Source organism: Triturus cristatus, chromosome 2_1 (assembly GCF_964204655.1).
Source record: "Triturus cristatus chromosome 2_1, aTriCri1.1, whole genome shotgun sequence".
Lineage (NCBI taxonomy): Eukaryota > Metazoa > Chordata > Amphibia > Caudata > Salamandridae > Triturus > Triturus cristatus.
Genome location: NC_140581.1, coordinates 896,028,694 through 896,056,365, shown reverse-complemented (window position 1 = coordinate 896,056,365; position 27,672 = coordinate 896,028,694). Strand labels below are relative to the sequence as shown.

Sequence of the window (27,672 nt, the reverse complement as noted above, 5' to 3'; positions counted from 1 at the left end):
CTATCAGTGCACCATAAGTAGAGGTGACAAATACATTTAGATGGTTCAGAATATCAGGAAGTTGGAGTTTGCTTGTCCTAAAAAATTCTTCTCATATAAGGGAAGAGTCTTTTCTGTGTCTAGCCTGATTGGAAGAGCGCCAGGATTACATTGGCCTCTAGATTACTCCCGCTGAGATACCAATATCTCCAAGATATCTGAAGTTTAAGGGAATAGGAAAATAGGGAAATAGTTCTTAAGCAGGATGTGAGACACATAATGATTTTCTAGGAGAACTGTGCATGGATTATGTGAAGCTTTTGAAATGTAACCTGAAGTTGGGGTGCATTTGACGATTTCTCCTGTTGGGTGATGATAGTATAGAGACATAGCTTTTGAAAGAGGGTGCAGGAAATACATTAGCCAGAAACTGTGAGAGCGGAGGGTTTGTATCAGCGTCAATGATTTATTATAGTGAAAAAAAGTAAGTGGAGATGTTTTATGGGGATGGGCATGTGCTGCATGCTGTGACTAACTGTGATGCAGTCCCTCTTTGAATTCGCATCAAACACACAAAGATGATGGGAGAAATGCTTTCAATAAGTCTAACCACTGGCAATCACTCAAGGTAGCATTCCAACGCCTCATTCTATTGTCCACTGTGCCACGCAGATGAGACCCAGCTCTATGTAAATCAGACTTTACCCTGCTCCAATAGGAACAGTCCTGCCCGATCTGTTGGGTCAGGTATTCCCTGAACCGGAATACAAGCTACCCAAGACTGATTTCACCCTCACTGGGGCTCATCAGTCAGGTGTAGTTTAGTTCCAGTGGCACGGTGAACAGAGGACCCATGTATTGGCATACCCTTACAACTGAACGTGGTACATAAAACACACAAAAGTTGATGGGAGGAATGCTTGCAATTTGTCTAACCACTGTGAATTTTTCTGTTGCCCACCACAGTGGAGCCTGAACTGCAAGGCCAGTTTTGAATTCTCAGCACTTTATCTGTGAAGAATTTGTTGAGTTTGGGGCAACAAAACTTGGAATTGGTACTGGTGTGTTAGAAATCACCAGGCAGTGTGCCAAACGTCTTTTCATTTGTGTAAGCAATCTGGATTTTAGCCTTGAGAACAAAGGATTTTAGGAATGTCTTTGGAATTGTCTCTATAGCTGTATGTTTGGTCAGAGTCCTGGACATGTGTCAGGCTGTCTAGAATGAATGGTAGGATTATACGTTAAAGCTTGATAGGGGGTTGACGTTTGATGTGTTGGAATGAAGGGGGCAAATCAATTACCTTTTTGCTAGGGACTTCATTCAGCATTGGTCACAAGAGACTAGAGGTTTGATGGAGTTAATGCATTGTCACATGGCTGCTCTGAAATCTTGAAAAAATTTGGCCTTAGCTCCATATATGGTCACTATGAGACACTACGAGGTTTGTTTGGTTTGGAAAGGCAACTGTAACTCAGAAACTGGTTGACGGTATGGGCAGTCCATACAGAAATTGAAGTCTCCTAATTTCCGGACTATGTCTGCTTCAAGGACCTAGTTGGTGGTCAGGTTGGCAAAGAAGTCATGGAATGGTCAGTGATGCAAGGGGATACTGAAGCTGGGTGATGCAAGAGGAATTTGAGATTAGAGATTTTAGTGAAGGGTCATTGAATGTGAGTACCTCAGTGCTGAGCAAAGTCAGGGCCAATGAAAGAGCGGTAAGTGTGGTGGAGGTTCTGTGAATGATGAGCATTCTGTCCCCTTTAGTGAAGGCTCTGTTTATGATTTTTATGCAGGGGAGGTGTGGCAAGGGTAGTGTGGCAGCCCTGTTAGCCTTTACAGTTACTAAGAAGAAAGGAGCTGTCATAGTTGTAGTGACATCAAAGATGAGGATGAAGCAAATGGCCATGAAGAGCAGGAGAACAGACATGAGCATTTTTTGTAGGAAGGAAGGGAAAGGTAGAAAGGGTTTGGTGGTAGGTGTTGTTAACTAGTAGTGGATTTCAGTATTCAGCTGGGCACAAAACTGGCGGAGAGTTAATTTGATGTGGATTAAGGTAGGGATGGAACTATGTGTACCATTTAAACAAAAATGTTGTGCATTACTTTAGAGGTGATTCTGTTTGGATATGGGGTGTGTGGAGACATTGGAAGCTTGATGGATATAACTAGTAGTGTAAAATGATTGGTGGAGTGTAGAAACCAACAGTGAGGATATGTTATGGTCAGGTAGGTGGCTGTTGAGTTGCTGGGACATTGAGCATTGGGAGTTGGCATATGAGAGTGGAAATATTAACATTGTGATGCACAAAACCAAAGTGCTATGTTGGCCATACCACCAGTCAGAATACACTTGAATCATTCACCAGATGCCAGCCAAATCACTTTGCCAAGGAAAGAGACACTGTGCCAGGTTGAGGGGCTTGTAGGAAGCAAAATCTGTAAAGGGCCCTTCAACGGTGAAAATCAAGTAGGCAGCAAGAGCCTGAGCATCTATTTCTATTTATCACATTTACTTTTCCAAAGACACTATTATATTTGTGATGATATTTTCCAGTTACCCAAACTCTATTTATGTATAACAGAGACAGTCATAACTTTTGATCAATGCTGATATTGAAAATAACAATAGCATTAAATGAAACATTCCCATCCATATGGAAAAGGGACATTCTGAACTTCCAGTTCTCCACAAAAGGCAACATAAAGAGTTTAAGGGTAGATTTATCATTATTTTACGCAGTGAGGCAGCAGGTCACCTTGCTGTGCCGCACTGTGTGAAAAGGCAGGAATACGCCGTATTTAATATTAGACAGCGCATTCCTGTCCTCTTCTTGTGCTGGCCCACAATGTGCTGCTTAGTGCCAATGCAGGCACCCTTTTGCCATGATGCAAGGGTGCCTGTGTTGCAGACAGGATTTTTTTTGTGCAGCAAGTGACACCTTCCTGCTCAAAAACAATCCTTTGAGGCATTTTTCTCCTTCTATGTGTGCTACAGAAGGAGGAAAAAAAGGAGAGAAATAAAGATATTTCTCCTTGTTACGCCTCACCTGGGGAGGCGTAGCATTTTGACACATTCCCAGGTCTACCACTGATAGTGAATCTGGGAATGCTCCAAAATCCATAGGTGGCTGCGTGGGAACACCCATGCTCCCCCCAGGGAACGCCTCCTTGGGCAAAGTAACGCAATTCAGCAATTTGCGCTGTGTTGTGTTACTCTAGATTTATCAAGCCACTCAGGGCAACGCAAGGTGGCTTTTGTGGCTTGATAAATCAGACTTTAGTGTTGTGTCACCTTTGCGCCCCCTTGTGTGGCACAAGGGTGACGCAACATTATGATAAAATTGGGCCCTTAGTCTCTGGGGAGGCCTGATCCAGGGTTATTGAGCACTGCGTATTTCCTTCTCACTTGTGAAAGTAGAGGGCATGAGAGAGAAGAACATAATATTCCACAGCAAGGAATGGTCGGTTGTCTATGCTTGAACCCTACCTAGATCTGCAGTACAGTCACAGCATTCATCAGTTCCCGTTGGGTCCTGCGTACAGCACGGCACGCAGCGTCCCTCCTGAAGGAGCATCAGGTGGCTGGCGGGGCATACAGTACAGTTCATTGCTCCAGGTCCTTTGCACTCCACACAAGAATCGTGGCAGGGAGCACACAGCAGTTTAGGTTCCTTGAGTCAAACAAAGAAGACACAGTCATTTTAAAGACATTTGGAAGAGGATTACTTGGCAACATGAGTATTTTGAAATGTTAACTTTTAAGTAATCTCAGTTACCCTAAATTGAGACAATTTGGAAGTAGGGTGTATAAAGGCGTTGTAGATGCTGGCATGTTGCTCCTCGTGTGCACATTTTCAAAAAGAGAGGATCTGCTTTTTAGCCTACAGTATGCTAAAATCAAGACCAGAGGGATGCAGATTTCAAAGGGAAGTCTGTGACGAAATTTTGGGAAACAGGCATTTAACTTGGCAGCAGCAGAACAAGTTACATTCATAGACCTCAGTTTAGGGTGGCCAGGGTACCGCCTGCTGCCACTGGTTTGTCCTGGGGGAAAAGGTGAATACTATGACATGCGGCTCATGAATCAAATGCCTGGAACTGGATTGTAACAGCTGTGCTAACTTTCTGAACTTTCCACTCCTTTCATTTTCCTAACCTTTCACCAGCCAAAAGGAGGCTCTTGACGGGTCAATGATGTGTTTTGCGATTATGGTTAATGTTCCCTTTGCTTCCTTTATTCTTTTGTGAATGGGCGTCCATGATGCAATTCATGTCACAGAGGCCCAGGACCCAATGCACCTGTTAAAAGGTGTTCAAGGCAATGTTGCTCAGCTAGTAGAATAGCACAGTAGCACAGGTAATAAAGAAGCTGATTGGACTGAATATTCTACCGATCATCATTTCTAGACTAGACTAGATTGTTAAAGGAGTACTATAAAGCGTTGGAGGTGATTCTAGTAACTAAAAATGATTATACGGAAAATTAAGAGATTTCAATTAGTGAAATTAATAACTGAAGGTAATTATACATATTAATTAGATCAATCATTATTACTATCTCAATAGATATTTGATACATTTTGCAGTCTCACAACAGAAATCTTAGTCATTTTGAGCTGGTAAGAATCCTCTAGTAGGCTCCCATTCATTCCTGCATGTGTATAATGGTGTCTATGCCAAACACTCATTGAAGCTTGCTTCCCGGTTTTGTAGGAATGGTTCCCAATGTCAGCAGATACATTTGTAGCACACTCCCGCAAGAAGTGTTCTCAAAGGGCCCGATTCACAGAACTAACTTAAGACAAAATCCTAAACTTACTACTTTTGGTATTCACAGAAGGCATTTAGTAGTAGTAAAGTTAGGATTTTGTCTTACGTTTGTCTTAAGTCTGTCTTAAGTCTGTCTTAAGTCTGTCTTAAGTCAGTCTTAAGTTTGTCTTAAGTTTGTCTTAAGTTTGTCTTAAGTCTGTCTTAAGTCTGTCTTAAGTCTGTCTTAAGTCAAACGTAAGACAAAATCCTAACTTTACTACTACTAAATGCCTTCTGTGAATACCAAAAGTAGTAAGTTTAGGATTTTGTCTTAAGTTAGTTCTGTGAATCGGGCCCACAGTCTTTTTACTATTTGTATTACTTTGTTTTATTAGGGTGTTTGGGTAAAAAGTCTCCTGATAAAGGAAAAAGCAGCCCCCGAAATGCTGTGAACGGAATGAATATGAAAATTAATGTGTATTATTCTTTGCAACAACAACAAAAACAAGCATTGGTATAGCCAATAGGTCTCGCCTTTGGGACCTTATAAGTGTTTAGCCATGCAACAGTTAATGTTGTTGCAGTAAGGATATTGTGCTGCATAACTAAATACTTATAAGTTCCCAAAGGCGAGACCTATTGGCTATGCCAATGCTTGTTTCCTCTGCACTCGGCAACTTATGTCTAATTAGACTACAGCAAATGATCAGGAATTACATAAACTGTGGTTCTTCAAGCAATAGTTCTACTACCTTGTTTTATTTTTTAGGTAGCAGAGGTTTTGTATTGCGGTTGGCGAAATTCATGTAATATGCCTTTGCATAATTACTCAAAATTTCAGAAAAATTACACATATTGATGTGAAATGCAATAAGCCAATTATCAAGGGTTCACAATTCTTAAAGCCAAGACGTGTCCATGACTTCTTGACTTGTATGACGTGAATGTCATGTTTTAAACAATAACTTGATGAGTTTCAAATAATCATGGAGAGAGAGAGTAAAGTCGCAGCACACTGAACCAAAGAAAGTGGACATTGTGAGTGCAGATTTCAAAGCAGTGGCCTTGTTCACATATATGCATTTCTGAAAAGACATGCTTTGGTCAAAAGTTTAATGACGACTTACCAGTCTGTAAACTGTAAGTGGGGTCTTAATTGAATCTTTCTTAAATGTTCTATTGTGATTTACTTGTGATTAAAGCAGACCGACTTGGCAGTGCTTACAGAGCGGCAGATGTCTCTGAAGGACAGTTTTGTACTCCAGGTCTCGGTGTGCACGGCCCTTCGCGTTTTAGGCACAGTCCCGGTTCTAGACGGTGGGCCAGTTGGGCCAAGCCCACCCAAACATCACCTTTGGCCCTTCCAGTCGGCAGAAGAGGCCATATAGATGGCCAAACCTTGTGATTCTTTTTTCACTTTATTTACATTAATTATCAGTCAGGGGTAGCGTTGTCACCTTTCCAAAACAAAAATACCGGCCATTTGTTGTAGCTTTAATAGTGTGCACAGACCTGAACATGATACCACATATAACTATGAATAATCATTTGTACCATGACTTTTCTGTCTGTATTTGTTTTATTTTTTTTGTCAGGGATCTGTGCTGATCTGGAGAACATTTAAAAGTAATTTCTATTATTAAATGCTGTTTGAAGTACGTACAGATAAGAGCAAAAAAATTCTGGCTTTAGGTGATTTCGCTTATTTTTGTACATTAAAATACTGGTAGTGTTGGTAGAAGACAGGCTGGGTGGCAACCCTAGTCACTGGTCAATAAGGAACCTCTAGAACACATTTTAAAAAGAGCATTGTTTTGATTTTATAAATACTGTTCTAGTATGCACCGGAAAGGGGAAACATGCTGGCTTTAGTTGATTTCCTGCATTTTTGTACTGCCGAAGACATTAAAATATTCATGTCGGAAAAAGTGGCCCTGTGGCAGCCTTATTTGGTGTCTGCGGCAAGCTGCAGTTGGGCAGTGTGTATTGGGTGGAGTGGAGACAGGGTGTGATCCTGCCAATGATGCAGCAGGTGCAGTGGCGCCAAGGCCCAGGGCTGTGAGCATCCTTCTGAGCCTCAGTTATGTCTGTTTTATATAACTACTTAATGAGGTTAATGTCATCATGGAGACCGAGCGAGAGAGTAAAGCCGCACCATACTGAGCCAAACAAATAGGCCATTGTGGGTGCAGATTACAAAGCAGTGGTCTTGTTCACATATATGCATTTCTGAAAAGTCATCCTTTTCTCAAAAGTTTAATGATGACTTACCAGGTCTGGAAACTGTAAGTGGGATCTTAGTGGTGTTTTTAATATATGTTTGATTGTGGTGCACTTATGATTAAAGCTGACCGACTTTGGCAATACCTACAGAGCGGCAGATGTCTCTGAAGGGCAGCATTGTACCCAAGGTGTCGGTGTAAACGGCCCTTCACGCTCCAGGCACGGCGATGATAAAAAGCGACCTCATCTGTTGCTGGTAGAGAAACCGTACCAACGCTGGCATGGGATTTGGCAGAGACAAGCTGATTTATCAAGTGGCACAATCTACAGTATGTTTGTGCTGATGGTATGCCCATATCAATCAACAACAAGCAAAGGAGTAGGACCAGCTGTTTGAACTGTGGGTGGCATCTCAACAAAGGCCCACGTAGAACAACATGCCTCTCTTCTCCCAAAAGTGCGGATGTTGCCATCTCGCGATGACCGTCGTTTCAGAGATCACCTTTTATAGAAAAAAGCTCCACTAGTCTCGCCAGTGGCAGTTTGTTTTGTTTCTAACAAAGCCAGGAGTCGAGAGGGCATCTAATGGGCAATTTGAAGCCAAGAAAAAACAAGCACGCGAGGAGGCACGTCTGGCGAGTGGTGTGCGCGCACCATGATGAGAGAGGAAAGCTAGATGGCGCCTCCGCTCGTCATTGTGCGCGTAACCGCACGCTCTATTCCAGCCAAAAAGCTGTGGTCGGGCTTTTTAAAGCCCACTCACTAAATGTCTCGCCAGAGCGCGCGGCGCATGCGCTGGCTCAGGTGAGACCTAAAAATTTAAGGGAATTATACCAATAGTGTTTACTTGGAACAGAGGCGCTACAGTATTTATATGACTTTGGTGGCTATACAAAATGTAGAATTTGGATTAAATGGGATGCGATCTATACTGAAGAATATCAAAACGTTCAGTAAAACCATGTGATAAAACACAGGCTTAATTTTTAAGAGCTTTTGGGATACAGAAACATTTAAGTTTCTTTCATTTAACAGCCAGTCTGACCAGGCTGGTAACAATATTGGAAATTCTTGGACAAAGTGAAAGTTCTGGTTCTGTCAGAAGCATATGTGATTAAAACACCTAAACATGAATCATAATTGAAATGGACAACAAAAATTATGGACAGGAGAAAAAATCAATGGGTGGAGGGGTTTGATCTTTCCAACTTTAGTTCCCAGGCGTCCTTATATTGTAACTAGAGGACGACGAACGTAGCAGGAGGGCCTTCACTGCGAGGAGATAACTCTTCTCCTTCCAATAGGCTTGGAAGCCTGTGATTGTCAAGGTGAGATGCTGAGAGGTGTTTGGAAACAATAATTTCACAAAAGGTTTACCTAGGGATCTTGTGACATTTTATATCTATGCATAAGGTAAACAGTCGACTATCGCACAATTATTACAGGTTACTATCTCTGGAGGCTGCTGCACAATACATCATGGGTTCCTTAATGTCATCAAGGCACTTCCATTAATGGAACAATGAGAGGGTGACCCTCTCCTGTGTGGATCTAGAAGGCTGTCCTCAAGAAACCTCATTTGATGACATTGAAAATCATTCTTCGATAAATATGAATCGCTTACCTGTGTTCATCACTTACATTGTATAATGCATATTACCATCTCTGTTTGGCTTTGCACATCATCTTCATGAGCTTTTTATTGTTAGATTTTCCTTTTATATGTAACATTTACACTGATTGAAGTGATTGTTAAGAGCACACTCACCTTCCTTGCACAGGTAAGTATCAGCAAGCAGGGCTACTTAAACAATATAGAGATAAGATAACAAAGCCGCAAAGACGTAAGACATGAACTTTGAAAAAAAAAAAGAGGTTCCAGTTTTTTTGCTGATGAAAGGAATTCATATTTTAGGCTTTTAACTATTATTTTGAGAGGATTCTTATAAAATCATCCCCAGGAGGGTCCTGCGTGTTTCTAATGCACATTGTTAGCGTTTCAGAAATAGACCAGAGGGACCGAGGACATTAGGCAGAAATGTGTTAGTTGAACCAGTGAACAAAGCCTGACTATTTGTCATTTAAAAATCAATATATTACCACCACAAATAAAAGCTATAGCACCTTTTCTGGACTTATTTTCTTGTGCAATGCTACCTGACAGTGCTAACATTTGTGCAGCTGTGTAAAAAGAGTCAGGCTTCACATCCGAGGTCTTTATAAACCAGGCTACAAATTCATTGGTGCTTTGAATTTTGGTCAGTAAGTGGGTAAAGGATTAAAGGCCTCTAAATGTGCAAACTGTTGACCATGTTCAGTAAATTCAAGGGGCTGAGCATGAAAACTTACTTTGGTGCAACCACATTGATAGTTATGCTGATGTTCTACCATTTCGATATCAACTCATTAATAACATAGATCAGGAGGTTCATATGTTAGTCTCTTTATAACTCATAGGTGGATAATTAATCATTTTCTTCCTTGTTCATGTTGGATTCTCAAAGATTTTCTGAATCTTAGATTGTTCTTCTGTTGAAATGACTAGAGTAGTAGCTAGAAGACCTAGAGGTGTACTATCCAAGGACGTAGGAGCAAAGTTTGAACACATCTTTTATTCTTCTTGATCACATTGCTACTACAGAAGGAGCCAAAGGTGCTTATGTCGACTAGGCCTGAGCAGTGATCCCATCACTTTGCGTTACACCACTATATAATAATCCACATTTGTAAAGCGCAAACAATCACCCGTAAGGGTCTCTAGGTGCTGGGGGCCGTTGGGAAGATTAAGCAAGTTATTGCCCAGAGTCACATGGTGTTGGGCTAATCTGCCGCCGGCACCGGGGATCGAACCGTGATCCCCAGATTCCAGAGTCAGTCGCTTTGGCCACGGAACCACACCTCTGGTATCTGTGCTGGCCTATCAGGCTGGGGGCCACCAAACAGGCCCTCGATTACCTCTTCTGTCTTTATTATGTCATTATGGAACACAACTATCCAAGAATCTATGGACCAAATATAACCGCAAAGATTGTGTAGGTCGTAAGAAAAAGCAAAATAATAATGTCAAAGAAAACAAAACAAGTGTTTGTTTGGTGAATACTATGCACATCACTCCACAGACACAATTTCACTATCAATGTTACCTCTTCAATCAGGTACTCCCCTGCCATGCAGAGGGAAATGCAGCTCTGAGATTCAAGTTTATAACTCCAGACACAGGACGTGCAGGAAAGTGCTCCTCTTCCTTAGAAAACAAATAAGCAAATAAGAGATATCATCTTGTAGGCTAAACCAAGCATGTGTTAGATTTATTTTACACCAAGGCAATGTTTATACTAGAGAAACTGAACAATACATTAGTACTGAATGGATGCCATGATCGAAAATTGTACGTACAATTGTATTATTACATTTATGGAATTCTGCATTTAGAGAAAAATCAGATTGGGATATTCAGCAATATATGTGCCATATTTTCTGAATATTTTCTGAGCTCGGTTCCTCAGCGTTTAACATGCTTCTGATCATTAGACTCCAATATTAGAAGCTTGAAAATAGATGCATTTTTGTAAGTAAGGGGGCAGCCTCGAACTACTGTTAGAAAATGTTTGCAGGAACGGATTTTTACTCATATCGGAATCAATGTATGCATGCCTACATATCTGTATCTAGGTTTTGGCATTTCTAAAATGCCAACTTAGCTGGCCGGAAATTGGGTAAATGGGGAGGAGGAGACAGGGGGAGTTGGTAGAACAAGTGAAAGTTTAAGACGTCAGCCTTATCAGTAGTTTTACTTGGGGAGTTGAGTTTTAAGTTACTTCCTGAAATGTAAGAGGGTTGGTGCTGTTCTGATGTCACAGGGAATCTTGTCCAGATCCTGGAGCATAGGCTGAAAAGACTTGTTTCTAACTTCCTGCTGTCTTTAGTCTCTAATCTAGCGATGTCAGACGTCCTTGCTGTCCTTGACCTCCAGATATTTTTAGTTTGTTTGCTAGGTATGCACATTTAAAGTGCTTTGTCTCTAGTCACAAACTTCCAATCTCATACTTACTCTATTGCCTTTCTTCTGGTCCTGAAGGCAAAGCATTTTAAGTGATTGACTCCCTACAAAATTTTGAGCCAACTTTAATCTAAAAGGTGAGTTGGTAGGACCTCTGATCCTGTTTTTAGGTATATGCAAGGTCCTTTGGTTGTATTCCCCTTTTGCCTTGGAGGACATTCTCTACACCTGTTCAGAGGAATACTGATGCCAGAGGCAGGAGATGTTGCTTGCCTTCCCTGAAGACATAAGGAACAAAATCAAGGACTGTGGAAAAGATCTGATGCAACCAGGAGAGGTGAGTGTACCTGAAGTATAGAATGTCTGCTTCAATTCAGCCCATATCTGGAGGTCCAGCTGATCACTGTTCAGCAGACTTCAATGACGTGAGAAGTAGAGTGGAAATGTGTTAGCTACCCAGCTTGAAAGCAGAAGATATGATTGCAGAGACTAAAGCCTCTCAGTGTGGCAAATGATAAAGGAATTTTAAACAGAAGTTGCACAAGGACCATCAGGACTTTCCGATCATGACATTTTTTTTGCACTCTGAATCCAAGAGCAGCCTTAAGTGCTACAGCCTGATGAACAAATGTACCCGTTAGAAATCTGTCCATCTCTGTGATCTCCCTAGCTGAACTGTATTTCCACCTCTATTTCCATCCTGAGAGCTGTCCAGCCTATGAGTGTTTGAACTTCAGCTTCAGCACTGATGCCCCAAGGGCCTCCAGCGTACTTGTCACGGGGTCCCAGCACTCTCAGAGTGTTCTCCAGAGATCTGCAGGAGGTCCTGATAAGCAACTGGCTTCCACAACTATGATGTTAAAGCAGGGTGTCCACAGGATGGAGACCACAGAGTCCCTGACTCACTAAGCCGTCTCTAAACGTGTGCCTCCAGAAGGGACCAGCGAGTTACCCCATTCATCCCCAGCTGCCCAACTGCCTGTGAAATGACAAATTAAGCATTACTAAATTGTGAGCCACCGCTTTTATGAGATTCCAGCACTTTGGGCAATATAAATCTCCAGTCCAAAACTGTATCCCTGCCACAGGTGCCTACAATTCCTTGCCTCGCATGAGTCAATAAAACAAATTCAGCAGAATCTTACTCAGAGTACTTCTAAATGCAAAGGAACCACCATAAGTTGCTAAGCATTTTATCATCACATAACGTCTGACCTCTCCTATATAAGACAGAACACTGGTGGGACATTTCATGCATTGTTAGTTATGAGGTAGAGTGAGTTCATCAGTTCGTTTAGGTGCACCTCCCATAGAATATCCACATTAACCCTTAACCTATGGTCTCTATTTGTAAACGCGATTTGCAGTCGGAGATTTTGTCACAGACAGTACGAATTTGGCTTGAAAATCCTTATTTGGTGCACAAAACACGTTTTTAATCAGTCTCTCAGTTCTCTAACTCTCTTTTATCATATATTTGAGAACTTATATTATAGAGTTGATCCCCTTAACCAGACTTGGCTTAGTCAAAAAAATCCTTAGCCTAAACAACCTATTGCATGAGAGAGTGAAACGAAGAGTGGGTTCACATTTTTCGTAACAATTACATGAATATATACACATGCATGCTCTCTCACCATCGCATGTATTGCAGGTCGGGTGGCATCTGGCACATGTGTGTGTCACTGTATCCTCATAGTAGTGGTCTGGGCATGATCGGTAGCACCGTCCCTCATGTTTCATTAGGAAAGAGCCACTGTGGCAGGTGAGGCAATCTGTGGGCTCCGCGCCCAGACATTCTTTGCAGCTAATGTGGCAGCTCTTGCACTGTGCGGTTGAGTTGTCTGCATAATACCTTAAAACAAGAAGAACAGTACACATTACTTTATAAACTAATAGGTCTGATAATCTATTAAGGAAGAGAACATATGTTCTGGTGGGAGGCACTGGGAGGTGAACGGTAGGCATTGGCAAGTGCTTCTCTTTTGGCAAGGTCAGGCATGATTCACAAGAAAACCCATAAACCTATGTGAATATAAGTCAACTATTATCCCAGATTTACAGCTTACTGGTCCTTCACAGGCATAGGTCTTCTGCATCACTCATGGAGTGAGTGTCAACTGAGATGAAGGAGACCTGCAAGCAATCTGCTGTACTTAGTAAAATCCATGTATTTTTGTGGCCCGTGTGATCCCCAGGGTATTATGCCTGTATGTTTATATTAAGTCCTGCTTTCTTACTACTGAGCACATGCACAGGAAGGGCTTAAGAAAAATACAGGGGCCCAAGGAACTCATTCATGTTAAATACATCTATTCTACTTATTCAGGAAAAAACCAACTTCGCCTGATGTCGCCAATTTGTTTTTTCTCCTTGAAGGACATGTGGGTAATTAGCTATGTTGATATCTATAATGTTTCTTGACAATAATAAAAGCTACATTTCTAATGCATTTCTCCAGCCTCTTAGAGTGAAAGGATCTTTTCAAGCATTTCATCTGAGCTCCTGGGTTCAAGATTGTTTGAAGCTCCAATTTGAGAAATTTGTTCTTGAAACGAAGATTTTATTATTTTTCTATCCAAATCAAGACGAGGTAATGGGCTTGAAAACGTTGCTAAAACATCTTTTGAGTGTTTACCAAATTTCATTCATTTTATTCCATAAATGGAATTGATGGGGAATGCGAAGGGCTCGAACTGCAGAGCAAACAGGAGTGGTGGCAGAGGATATGCTGGAATAGGCATCCCTGTGGATCATCTGGTTTGGAGAGGAGTCCATTAGGAAAAATTCTAGAGATCGGTTAAATCATGTTTCACTGGGGTCCCCTTCTTTAAGCAAGGCCCGAAGCCCATGGTTTCCAACCTCCTAACCAAAAACAAGAGCCAAATATCTACTCAATAACATTTGATCTTGTCCGATAGGTTCCTTTGGATATATTAGGAAAACTCTATAGCCAGGCAACACACGTCAATTGGTTTAAGTATATTAGGTTTGACTCTCTCAGCCTATATGAGGCACACACAACAGGGCTCTTCCTGGGCTAAGGCATTAGAATGGATGAAGCTACTGTCATGGTGTCAGAGACAGACCCCAGATATTAAACACAATGAATAGATTAACTCTTTAACGCTTTTAATTCTCCTTGTTTTGTATATTGTTTAAATTTTATTTCCTGCACTTATTCCCTGATTTTAGCAGGGTCTTGGCCCCCTCCTCTTACCGCATATAATTCGGCTCCCTCACCGCCGTTTGGGCGGGCCTGGATCCCGGGGGTGGCTCATTGTGGGCGCCATTTTAGGTAGGGAATGGGAAGATAGCTTTGGGCGCCATCTTGGAGCGTCCTCGCGCTCGCGCTTTAATTGGCGAGCCTACTTAAGGCGAATCTAGCTTCTGGGTAGGCCTTGACAGATGCTCATTTGACCGGACACACGCTGTTGCTGGCGCTGCTGCAGGCGCTACGCTGCGCTTTTTAACGCTTTTAATTCTCCTTGTTTTGTATATTGTTTAAATTTTATTTCCTGCACTTATTCCCTGATTTTAGCAGGGTCTTGGCCCCCTCCTCTTACCGCATATAATTTGGCTCCCTCACCGCCGTTTGGGCGGGCCTGGATCCCGGGGGTGGCTCATTGTGGGCGCCATTTTAGGTAGGGAATGGGAAGATAGCTTTGGGCGCCATCTTGGAGCGTCCTCGCGCTCGCGCTTTAATTGGCGAGCCTACTTAAAGCTCCCCTCTCCCGCGCAGCGGGACGCGCAGGTGAGGACGCCGTCGCTTAGCCGGAGTCGTGCCAGAGTCCTGCCCGTCTGCGCTCGTCCGCGTCGAGGCAGCGCGAGGCGGGGCAGGCTCTGTATCTCAACACATTGTTGTTGAGCTGCTCCTGGCCGGTATGTTGTCCTATACACGGTCAGAGCTGCTGGCCATAGGGCAAATGTCCAAAGGAGGTGCGTGTAAGCCTGTGGACCCTTTAATTGGCCCATACAGCTGCGCCTGTAAAGGCTGGTCTCTTATGAGCCCTACAAAAATACGCTCCTTGGACAATACCGCACCAGTCACACGATTACATGTTGCATCTCGAGATCTTCGTATTTGGTGCCTTAATGTTAGATCACTTGTAAAGCATCATTTGTCTATTTACGACCTGATAGATAAAGAGGATCCCGATGTTTTTTTAATGACAGAAACCTGGCTTCAGGACTCTGACTCCGCCATATTGAATCTTGCATTCCCCCAGAATTATACCATCTTCACTTCTAACAGGACCACAAGAGGTGGTGGTATTGCTATGGCAGTCAAATCCTGTTTTCCGGCGGAATGGAAGCCGTCAGAACTACCCGCATGTGAAAGCGCTATTTTTAAAGTCGCATTTTCCCATCAATTTACTTTCAGTGGCCTACTTGTATACCGTCCCCCCGGCAATGACTCGGTTTTTAGGTTAGCACTGGCCGATATGGTCAGTCCTATAGCACTCGGCTGTGCCAATTTTAATATTTTGGGTGACCTCAACATACATTTCGATAATGGGTCTTCCACTACCGTGAGTTCCCTGTTAGCGGATCTGGAAGCTCTCCAACTGATTCAGCTCGTTACCCTTCCAACCCACTCGGGAGGTCACATTCTTGACCCCTTCTTTTCCACTCTAGATGGGTTAAGGCTGTCAGAACCGAGGTTGATGGGGTGGACTGATCATTTGTTAGTAGAAGCTTTCTGTCCGGTCCTTGATAAACCTTTTATCCCCATAGACAGGCCTATTCTTAAAAGGCCTTGGCATAAGCTTACGTTGGAAGAGTTCTACGGTATATTAGAGCGAAAACCTCTGAGTACCTTTACTAATGTGGATCAAGGATATCAACAGTTCTGCGCTTGGATCACAGATGCCTTGGATTCTCTTATACCTTTGCGGTGGTCGAAAGGCCGGACAAAAACACCGAGCCCCTGGTATAATGAGTCTCTCGCAGAATTGAAGAAATCCTGCCGAAAAACAGAGAGGGAATGGAGACGTTCCTATGACCCTGCGCTGAAAACTCGGTATTTCACTGAGTTGAAACTCTATCATAGAGCTATCTGCAGAGCAAGAGCTGCTTTCTACGCTCATGAATTTGCTACCAGCTCCAATCCTTCAAAATTGATTTTCAAGGTACTGAAGCACCTTATGAAAAACAGATCATCATCAGAGGTGATTTGCACAGATTCGCACTGTGATAAATTGGCCTCCTTTTTTGTGGAGAAAGTGGAAAAAATCTATCATGGGTTCGACACACTCCACCAGGATCGACTGGCTTCTACCCCTGTTACGACAGATCTTGAGCCTTTGGCCATTCTACCTGAACTGTCTATTGAGGCCTTTGACAGGTTCAGCCTTAAGGTCAAGTCAGGCTCTCCTACGGACCCGTTAAAGCCAGCCTTCATTAACACACTTTCCCCGCTGTGCCGCGACCCCATATTGAATCTCATCAATATGTCATTGTCTTGTGGAACGGTACCCGCGGCATGGAAACAGGCAGTGGTCACTCCGATACTAAAAAAACCCAACTCTGACCCCCGATTGCCAGAAAACTATCGACCTATCTCCCTGTTGCCTTGGATCGCTAAAGTAACTGAAGCCCATGTCAACTCTGTTCTGTCCGAGCACCTGGTTCGTAACCAGATTCTGGACTCCAGTCAGAATGGCTTCTGGTCAGGACACAGTACCGAGACGGCATTACTTTACATCACGGAACATCTTCGCCAGGTACTTGACTCAGGTCATACTGCAGCGCTTATACTATTAGATCTAAGCGCAGCCTTCGATACTGTGTCCCACCATATACTTATCCAACGCTTACAGGAGGCGGGAGTGACGGATGTCGCTCTCCAGTGGTTTCGGTCTTTTCTGGCAGACCGCTCCTTTAAAGTGGCTATACCACCTGGTCAATCTGCCACCTATCCTTTGGAGCTCGGGGTACCACAGGGATCTTCGTTGAGCCCGACAATGTTCAACCTCTATGTGAAACCGTTGGCTGGTGTCGTCAAACAGTGGGGTCTCACGATGGCCTCATATGCGGACGACACACAGCTAGCGGTGACACTTAGTGAAGACCCTGAGGTGGAGGCCCCCAGATTCCGTGCGGGTCTCTTGGCAGTAGCCGGCTGGCTTCGCACCAACTGCCTTCAGTTGAATGCCACCAAAACGGAGGTGTTGGTTCTAGGGAAGCACGCGGAGCTATGGGGAAATCAGTGGTGGCCATCGGAGCTTGGTGTCACTCCTATTCCAGCCGCTGGAGTGAGAAATTTAGGAGTATGGGTAGATTCTGCGCTGACCTTCAGAGATCACACCAAGAAGGTGGCTGCCACGTGCTACGGAATTTTGCGTGGTACTAGGCCGGTCTTAAAGTATTTTGATCCCCCTACCAGACAGCTTGTAATCCAGGCCTCAATACTTTCTCGGCTGGACTACGGCAGCTCATTGCTGTTAGGGGTGAATCAAGCGGAGGCCTCTAGGCTCCAAAGAGTACAAAACGCCGCGGCACGAGCCATTGTGGGCCTTCCCAGACATTGTTCAGTGTCTGGTACCATCACGGCCTTGCACTGGCTCCCGGTCAGACAGCGAATTAAGTTCAAGGCGCTGTGCCTGGCCTTTAAAATTCTGAAATCTTTTTCGCCGCCGGCACTTGTTCCTCTTCTTACGCCCTATATGCCTTCGAGATCCTTGAGATCGGAGGGACTTCATCTGGCCATCTGTCCACGCTTCAAGTTGAGCAGAATGGGTGGCCGCTCCTTTAGGGTGCTAGCGGCAGGCCTATGGAATTCGCTCCCTGTACACATTCGAGCTCTTGAAGATCTGCTCACCTTCAGGCAGGCGATTAAAACCTTCCTGTTCCCGGTATCTAGTTAATTTCTTTTCTCTTATTGTGTGTTATGTTATAGCATCTGTCAAAGCGCCAGGACGCCCCTTTGCTGGGGCAGCTGTGCGCTATAAAAATACCAAATAACATAACATAACATAACATAACATAACTTAGAACTGAAGACAATTAGGTACGCATATTTAGACTTAGATATTGGGACGTTGCTCTCTTTGAAGGTTCTAATCCAGAAAAGTAATTCCTCTTGATAGAAAGATTGATTAAACAGTCCTTTTTGTTCCTTGGCAAAATGAGGTTAACCCATATGGTCTGAGATACATTTGCTGTGGAAAGTTGAGGCTGTTTATTCTACTGCATCCAGGCTTTTGTAAAATTGCATGGATTCATTGAGGGGCTCATTTTGCCCTAATGTTTCTGTGTGTCTGAATCTCCCTCTGTTTACGTCTAGTCTTACAGTATTTTTTCAAGAGTTGTTCAATTAAATGTAGAGTTCTTTGGTTTTAAACAGTGTATTATTGTTGTATTAACACATTAACACTTGCTTCCTAATGACATCTTTTAGAGCACCCAAGGTGTTATTTACTGAGAAGACTATGACGTTTTTTTTGCACGTATAAATTATTTAATCTACAAGGCAATCCTACTTTTGACAACTGTATCTGTGTCCAAAACGTCCAGCATCTAGATCACAGCTCTTTCTCATCCAGTTCCAGGTCAATTGATCCAGACAGCAATCCTTTGATTTGTTTCAGGAGGCAGTCTTCTGGTTCTCCGGCTCCGGGTAGGTCCCTTGCACCTCCGAAACGATTATTCTTTCTCTTCTGTCCTGCGAAGGGGGGGGGGGGGGTGCCTATCTGTGCCTGTTGCCCTGTTATTTATCCCCCTCTCCGTCTCGTCAGCTCGCACCCCGGTTTGGGGGGTTTCGCTCTTGCCCTAGGGCGACCAATCCTGCCTCCCCCCATAAATTTGCAGGGGAGGAGCTTCCCGCCTCCGGCTGGCGTTTGGCCCGGGCTCCTAATGGGTCCAGCATCGCCTCCCCCTGGCCCGGGTTTCAACATGTCTGGAATGAATAGCGGAGGTGGGTTGTGATCAGTTGGAGTTTGTTTGCCCCCTTTTTGGGAGGGATCAAGACTAATTTGAATAAAGGTGGACCTATTTTATAATATTCATAAAAGAGCTAAATTGCAAAACAGAGCAATTTCCAGTGATTCTGGAATGCTTCTCTCAGATTTTTCTGTGCTCATGTTCAGTGGGACTGCGCTCATGTCACCAGAACACAATTGGTAGAACTAGGGTCAGACAGAAAGTGAGGGCAAAAGTGGGTGATGGTAGCCAGCAACTTATCTGTGATGACCTGCAACCGAATTACGCCAATATAATTAGCGTAATGTCGAGAATTTAGCATTGCACTGGTTATGAGTAGGCCTGGCCGGTAAATTCCATTTCGCTCGCGGAATTTGGGTAATTTCGCGTTCCGCAGAGAACGCGGAATTGCCCAAAATTCTGCCTTCCGCTGCTTCGCGGAATTTTTTGCTTTTTCGCGTTCTCAAAATGCATGTTCGCAAGATATTTCCCCCCGAGCATGCAAACAGAGATCGCGAACAGAAAAAAAAAGCATTGCGAACAAGCAACTCCGCGTTATCGCGGAATTTTTGCATGTTCGCAGAGATTTTTTACCGTTTCGCGGAGCTTTGCGTAGCGCGACTACGCAAATTCCGCCCACCCCTAGTTATGAGAAACACCCGAAACTAAGCCATTACACTACATTACATAATTACGCACTGTTCATTCAAATGTTTACCACGAGCACACGAAAATAACGCGAACAGCCAGGATAAGAGGATCTGTTGCTCTCTGCACTTGTGTTTTTGCATTATTTTAAACTGCATAATATATCTTTGCGTGAAGAATTGATGCGAGGACGCACCTTGTGGTAAAATATAGTGCTAAATGAAGGATTTCATTTTGAGTAATTGCTAGTAATTTTGTGTAATTGTCACAACCCATTAATGGGATAACTGCTATACCCTGCTCATTAATAAATGTTGCACGTTTACAGTGCTTCATATTTACAACAAAAAAAAAACATACGTGCCAGGGCTCTCGTCAGGAGGCCATTGCAGCTTGCATCGCACCTTGCTCCTGCCATGCTACCAATGATAGTAACAACACAACTACTGACCCTCGCACTCCCACAAGTGTGACAATTCTGACTATTTCAGGTCCCCAAAGCTATAAGAATGGCTTGAGTGGCAGGAAATAGTCATTTTTAATTTTATATATTAAATTAATAATTATCTGTTGTGGTCACCTCTAAATTGGCCAGACAGCACCACCTTGTGGCAGACTGTCACAAGTGGCGGTGTTGACAATTAAGTGCCTGAGTCAAGCACCTGAAACCACTGGCTCAAATTAAGCACTGCATGTTTACCAAGTCCACTGCCATGGAACTGGTTGCCTTACCCCTTCATGCAGGTCTGTGAACAGCTGTGTCCGTGTGAGTACCAGCCGGGACCACAGGTGAGGCAGTTGGAGCTTTGCTTCCCTGAACACGTGGCGCAGGTTCGGTGGCAGGACGAGCAGCGTCCCCCATCGCTTTCTTTGAAGTAACCAACTGGACATGTTTCTGAACAAGTTCCATCTGTCAGATCATCACAAAAGAGAGTCATTACAAGTGAGAAATTAAACTAAATTATTTTTTTCTGATCATTCTAAATCTCTTAAAGATCACAGGGGTGAACAGTATGCCACCAAGAACCAATGGGCGGGTTTCAACATACAGAGGTTCACTGTGGACTCACTGCAAACCTCTAAGTAACTGGATTATGAGTCAATAATCCAATGTAACGTCTAGAAAAGAAAGACAACAGCCAAATACTACATAAGCAATTCAAAGAGTTATTCCAATTTAGAACTTTTAGTCTTCAATAGAATTGAAAATAGTTCTGGAAAAGTGATCACACTGCAGCAAAAATGGAAAGGTGAAATGTGCATATACGATAATAAAGCTACTCGGGATTCAAAGATGAATAAGAAAGAATATGGTCTAGGACTCCTACTATATATAAGTCACATATAAGTAGTGACTACTTTTTGGAAGCTGTCCTTACCTGAAATGCCAACAACCACACATACGGATGCAATTTTGCATATTTGCAAATTCACTTATGAGGGCAAAATCACTTTTATGTGAATATGTAAATGCCAATGTTAATGTAGAATGTATTGTTTAGTTAACAAAAACCATACAAAACGGTCTTGAGTGAGAGCATCCATCCAAATACAATAGTTGCAACCAGTAGCGGCCGGCATGACTCGCAGGTGCATGCAGCCTATATGGAGAAAATGGAGAGAGCGCATGGCTGGCACAGAGGGCCGACTAAACAGTCAGGGCCCACAGCATTGCGCTAGCCACTCCTCCCCTGGCCTCAAGCAGGAGCCAACCAAACCCTTCTGCTTTCTCGCAGTGCGAGAAGCATAAAATGGTATTTATAATACCATTTTATGTTTCTGCTTCTCGCACTTTGAGAAAGGAGTGGGGCAACGCTCCTCCGCCCACATGGAGGAGCCGCACCTGGCTGCAACAAAATAAAATGCATATTTACTTTGCCATTAAACATATTTCTAAATCCCAAAGTCTGGTCCATGACAAAACAGAGAGTAAGATTAGTTTTAATAAAGTCTCTTGAGTTTTACAAAAATGAAACGAGAGGAGGCATTAAAAGCCAAGTGCTGAGTGGTTAAAGTGTCTGATGCAGAGTGTTAGTGTAGTTTACAGAGAAGCGTACCAAGTACGGTCTGAGTGCCCTTGGGTTATGGCAGTGGTCCCCCTGTTCCCATGCAGAAAGGGACCACTTGGACTCAAGTGCGTATGTAAGCTCTAGGCAGAATACGTTGCTTGATACAAATGATAGCTTCACCCTGGGATGTCTCCTGAGATCAGCAGCTAAGAACTACAAGCTGTGAAAACCAACAGTAATGTCCCAGTCCTCCCCCTCAATAATGGGGGCAACTTGCTTTATACAGTTCATGGACTGGAAACCTCTTGCCAATCCGAATTCCCATTTCAAGATTTCTACCTTTAGTTGTCCGTTGATAGTATTTGGGTAAAAATGACAGTCAAAAAGTGCTTCATACAGTAAATAGACTAAGAACCCCCTACCAAGCCGATATTTCATTTCAGGGTTTTTGAGTGCAGTAGTCTGTTATGAGCAAAGATGACAGGTTTGAGGTCAACAGTTCGGTACTGAAGTTGAGCTTAGAGTTCCTTGACATATTTACTGCACCTCAATAGAGTTCTCACATCGGTTCGGGGGAAGCATAGCGATGAGGCTTCCAGACAGGTTCAAACCACCTGCATCAAATAAATTGGTTTCAGCAGGGATCTTCTGATGGTGTCAAGAGTGGGACATCGGCACAGGAGATGCAACCCCGATTCATGCTCAACGTTGCATAGTGTGCATCAGTAGCGGCCAGCACGGATGGGGAGTGGTGAGGCGGGCGGAGGACGTGTTGAAGGGGGTGATGTAAAAAACAAAAGTAAAAAAAGTACCTTCTCGCTGCTCTCCTGCACCACATGTCGTCTCAGTCGTCAGGGCTGGCTTTAGCACTGGTGGCGCCCAGTGCAACAATGTTTGCTGGCCACCCCCCCCCAATGACCACCTCCGCCACAGATTCCACCATTTGACAGTGCTCTTCAAGTCTCAATAACCACTGTCTCTTAAATCAATTTAGTTGTATAGCACCACTCATGCCAGTTTAAGAAGTCAGAACATTTTACAAAACACAAACATTGCACAGATACATTCATATGTGTGTGAATCAGTGTATAGGAAATGTTACATAAGACGGAGGCTTACAAGGTGTAGGAGTCACATATCATCCATTCTGGTAGGCAGTAGAGTTTAAGAGTACTTGGTCTGGAAAAGCACAAATTCAGAATTTTAAATGTAACACCATTGTTATGGCTTTTCTTTGATAATAAGAATTAATTTCTACCTAAATTAACCCTTATTACAATATTAGGATAACGAAAGACAGGGCAAAAAAACACATAGCTCTAATATATTCCTTGCTGTTTGCATGCAGCTCTTGGATGACAGTTAATAGCTCATTGCTCTATATTAGGATTTTAACTTAAAAACTGCAAGTAACAAACGGATCTCTCTGTCAAAAGCGGTAACCCATTGACCAATTTATATTATATGCACTTTGTGATCTGAATGGGGCATGTTCTTTGCAGCACGCACATTAACCCTCTGCACTACAATGAGTCATAATTTCTTAGACCAAGCTCCGGTCTCTCTCCAGGAAGAACATTTATCAAAGGAGTTATCTTGACATTTTTATTGCTGGGACAAGAAACGTGACATCAGGTGCTTTTAAAATAATAAATATAGCGCCCCCACACCAAGTCAGCACCCGGTGCGATGGCACCGATTGCACTGCCCTAGAGCCAGCCCTGTCAGCCGCTCCTCTCCGGGGCCGGAACAGGAAGCAGCCAGGCTGTATCCTTTAAGCCAAACACAACGCTGCAATGCAGCAATGTGATTAGTATGAGCGCCGTGGATCGGAGCTCAGCCAGGGTGTGGGGGCCTGGGCATGTTCTCCATGCAGGCTGTAATGCAGTCTGTATGGTTGAAATGCGAAGTGCTCATGACTGTTTTGGACGGCCCCAGTGGGCAAACCACCCCTCCCCTGCTCTGAGAGCAGAGCAGCCTCCCCCGCCCGCAAAGCTGCACAGCAGTGGGGCGATGCTCCCCCACCTTAGCTGGTGTGCATGCCCCCTCCTGTCCCAGATGGGCCCATGCCGGATCGAAGTCGGATACTGGTAGACCTACCAAGCACATGTACAAAATGTCTCTGCACACCTGTCTGTTGATGGCCTCTGATAGGTAGGGTTGGTTTCCCTACCAGCTAGGAAGTATTCAGGGGGAGTAAGATGCCAGAGGACTTTAAAGAAGTAGTATTTAGCTTAAATGAAGTTATTCACAGCTGCCTGTTAATGAGCTTTTTCCAGGTCGTAAAGGAGATGATGTCAAGTTTTAGCGCTGGTGCTTCAGTTTGAGGAGATGAAATTGCTTTTTGTAGTTGCTTGTGCCATGGATTCACAGGGCTCTCGAATGTGTCTTTCATGCAGGCCTTGAGTGAGTTACCTGGCGCTTTCAGGACACAAATGTAATATTTCAAAGTGTCAGTCTCACAGGTTAGTGTTTGACTTGACAGGCAAAATTCCAGGTAGAGTCTAGACCTGCGGATGTATCTGGGCAATTGGAAAACGTTCTTATAGCCTGAACACTGCGCTTGCTCTAGACTAAGAGTTCAGGCCCCAGGAAAAGCCTGATGCCCGAATTACAGGGCCGGGAGGAGGGAAGCCTTCATAACATTGATGATGTGTGCAGCAGAGGCGCTTTTTAGGTCTCACCTGACCCAGCGAATGCGCTGGTCTGGCGAGACTTTTTGAGAGGGCTCCAAAAAGTGCTACCAGGCCAGCCTAGAGCTACAGTGCATGTGCGCGGGCGCGCGCGCCACGCTTGACCCCGATTACTTTCACTTTCGCGGCCGTGCAGCCGCTCTGATGTTTGATCCCGATCACTTTCGCGGCCGCTTGTTCCAACTTATCTTCATTTCAATCTCCACTGCCGCAGCCTGTTGTTTACTTGTTTCCCCTTGTTCTTTTCTGTAACAGTTTTTGCTCTTTATTCTTACAGTTCCTTACTTTCTAGGAATTATGAGAAGTGTTCTTTTTCTCACACACACATTTATATCTCGTTTTTGGCATTCCAACCTGGGTCCGGTATGTTTTTTTCGCAAAAATCATTGGATCTTCATGGACAAAGTAATTTTGTCATCCTGACAGCTCCTCAAAATAAACTTTTGTTGGCTTGGTTTCGTCAGGCTTCCTTCATTTAAAGGATTGTTGTCAATTACGTATATTCAACTATATGACAACAGCAAGAGGCCATGGAAATTTCAAGCAATGTATTATGCAAATACTGTATACCATAATAATGTATCATGGCCTACAGAGAATAAACCATCACGTTCACAACATGTGCACATAACAAGGCTGGCTCACTAGCACATTCTGATTCTGCATGTGCTGATTCGACAGAAAGGAGACATGGGGACAGGCCCTAGTTTGGGAAATGCTGTACAAAGATCTCGAGTAACAAGCATTGGCATAGCCAATAGGTCTCGCTTTTGGGACCTTATAAGTGTTTAGCTATGCAACAGTTGATGTTGTTGCACCAAGGATATTGTGCTGCATAACTAAATACTTATAAGGTCCCAAAAGCGAGACCTATTGGCTATGCCAATGCTTGTTAGTTCTGGAGTTGGGTTGTGTACTACCAGTGGTGGGTGTGTTGTGCTTGGGAGTAAAGATAGTATAGTCCCTAATCCGGAGCCAGGAAAGTTCTGTGTTCATATGTCAGTATTGGGACCTCCCATTTTACTGTGAACTGTTATCCAGCCCACACTAACCTAACCATGGGCGAATAAAGGAGGTCTAAAAAGTGTTTATTGAGGGGGTGCAGAATGTTGGCAAACAGGTACAAAGGTTGTTGGAGGGGCATCATTTAAACAAGAGTAGTGCGCTCTGTCAGTGTCAGAGGGAGCTTAACCCAGGGGCTCATCAGGTCTCTGAGTTTAGACAGGACAACTCCATACATTTCTCGCAGCACTGTTTCTACATCATTGCTGACCCAGACACCAAGATATTCTACTGAGGATGTGCACCGGGTGAGGGGAATTCTATATATTTTCCTGAGTGGATGGGGTAAGGGAGACTATTGCAGTTTTTTTCCAATTAATAGTTATGCCCCTGAGGTATATGAATAGGATGAATTGCCTAATGACAGCCCATATGCTGATTAGCGGATCTCAAATGAATACGGTCATGTAGTCAGTATAAAGTGAAACAATGTGTCATCTCGATGTGAAACTAAGTCCTGTTTCCGAGTGGTGTTGTCAGGGCCCGGCGGTCAAACATTCCATGGCAATGGCAAACAGAATGGGAGAGACAGTTTTCACAGGTTATGTACTTGAAGAGTTAGCTTGATTAAGACATATTTCACTTGCAGTCAATAGTCTTATGAAGTCACAGAAATTGCTAATTAATTTATTTAAACTATACATGTTGCAATCCTCGAAGTTGATGGATAGTCGTGTAATGAAACGTGATGAAATACTCACTAAGGAGGTAGTGTTTGGCTGGGCAGGAGAGGCAGTGATGGCTTGTGGGTCCATTACAGCGAGAGCACGTCCTGTGGCAAGGTCTGCAGGTCTGCCGCTCGTCCAGGTATTCTATGAGTGAGCAACCCTTGTGCATCACACAAAGCCCTTGGCTGTTCTTTACCATGTTTCTCATGCACAGTATACACTCTGTCGAAGAGGAGCACGTCAGGCACATCTCATTACAATCTGCAAATGAAGAAAGAACAACATTTTAATGATCTAAATATACACATATGGACAAGTACTATGATGTGTAATGCCGTATTGGGAAATCTGAAAGGAAAACCATCATATTGCTCTTAACTTATCAAATGGTGGGTCCTCTTTTGGGTGAGAGAAAAAAAAGAATTGCATTTTGTACTGAAGGAAATTGAAGGATCTAAAATGTCGATGTGCATTTGGAATTCAGAGACCTGTGCTCAATTACATCTGGGCCTGTATTAGGCATAGTGCCCCGGAGGTGCAACAGGTGTGTGCGCCGCAGGGACTATGCAAAACAGCAGAGGCCACAGATGCTTGCATGGCCCCTTTTGTAATACTGATAGCGCTGGCACACAAGTAGCATCAACTATATCTTCAGAGTGTGTTCCCTCATTTACATGGGACATGGACACGTGCAATTGAGTGAATCACTATGCCTTCGCACCCGTGCACTCTTATGGATGACGGCACAGAGGCCTCTGAGAGTGCATCATAAATAGGTGGCGCATTGTTACTGCATGCTTGACAGCAACCCTCTGGAGGGGGGGAGGGACCCCACGGACCCTCAGACAGTTCCCTGCAGGTGGGTGCAGACACTCATTGCACCCACCTGCAGAGGGATCTCTGTCTCCTCTTTAAAGTGCAGGCAGTTGCCGCCTGCACTGTGAAACACAGAACGGCTTGTAAGCAGCCGCTCCTTCATTAAATGTGTTGCCCCCATGGAACATTCATGGTAATAGAGCACACTGTCCCAGTCTGTGCCAGGCGTACCCTTTGAAAGGCACGCCTGGTGCAGACCCGGACAGTGCGCCCCTTCTGTAATCTGGGCCCTGGTTGAAGTTACGTGGAACTCCAAATTTGCTCCAGTGCTGCAAATTTTTACTACTCTAAAAAGTGGGGGTTGGTGTGAATCAGTGATATTGCAGACATAAACTAATTTGCACTCAGCAAATCCCTGTGAAATGTGATAAATAATTATTATTTTTTTTAAATATATTTATTAAGGTTTTAATTGTCATGCCACACATATAACATACATTGCACAAAATATGTCCGTCATTACCGAACTGTCTGACCAGTTGTACCAATCATTATACATTCTGTTGACATATTACAACTCAAATCACAGGCCATGACACTTTAAACAAAACCACCCCAAATAGCCCCCCTTCCCTCCCCATGAACCCTCATAAATTGCATGTAGCTAGTAAAAAGACACAACACACTCAGATAAAGGTCGGACTAGCAGCAACTCCTTTGCATATAAATATTGCGTATATGATCCAATGATTACGTCTTAGCCACCTCCCACACAGTTGATACATAAATGCAGGACCCCTTATCCTCCAACCCCGACCACATCTCCCTTACAATTCTGTCGCCTTAAAGTCTTCCAGTATCGCATTCCACTCTAAGGAGATGGGCTTTTTGCGCGTTCCCC

At 43.7% G+C, this 27,672-nt stretch overlaps 1 protein-coding gene across 1 annotated transcript in view; it reads right to left on the bottom strand.

Moving 5' to 3' along the window:
• Positions 1–27,672, bottom strand: part of PCSK5 (proprotein convertase subtilisin/kexin type 5) — a 1,432,234-nt gene that overhangs the window by 48,340 nt on the left and 1,356,222 nt on the right. The window contains exons 32-36 of the mRNA XM_085633086.1: positions 25,989–26,216; positions 20,256–20,433; positions 12,590–12,807; positions 10,096–10,196; positions 3,468–3,651 (exon numbers count right to left, since the gene is read on the bottom strand). Of these exons, the coding sequence (XP_085489212.1) occupies positions 3,468–3,651; positions 10,096–10,196; positions 12,590–12,807; positions 20,256–20,433; positions 25,989–26,216 (909 nt within the window). The remainder of the gene's footprint in view (positions 1–3,467; positions 3,652–10,095; positions 10,197–12,589; positions 12,808–20,255; positions 20,434–25,988; positions 26,217–27,672) is intronic.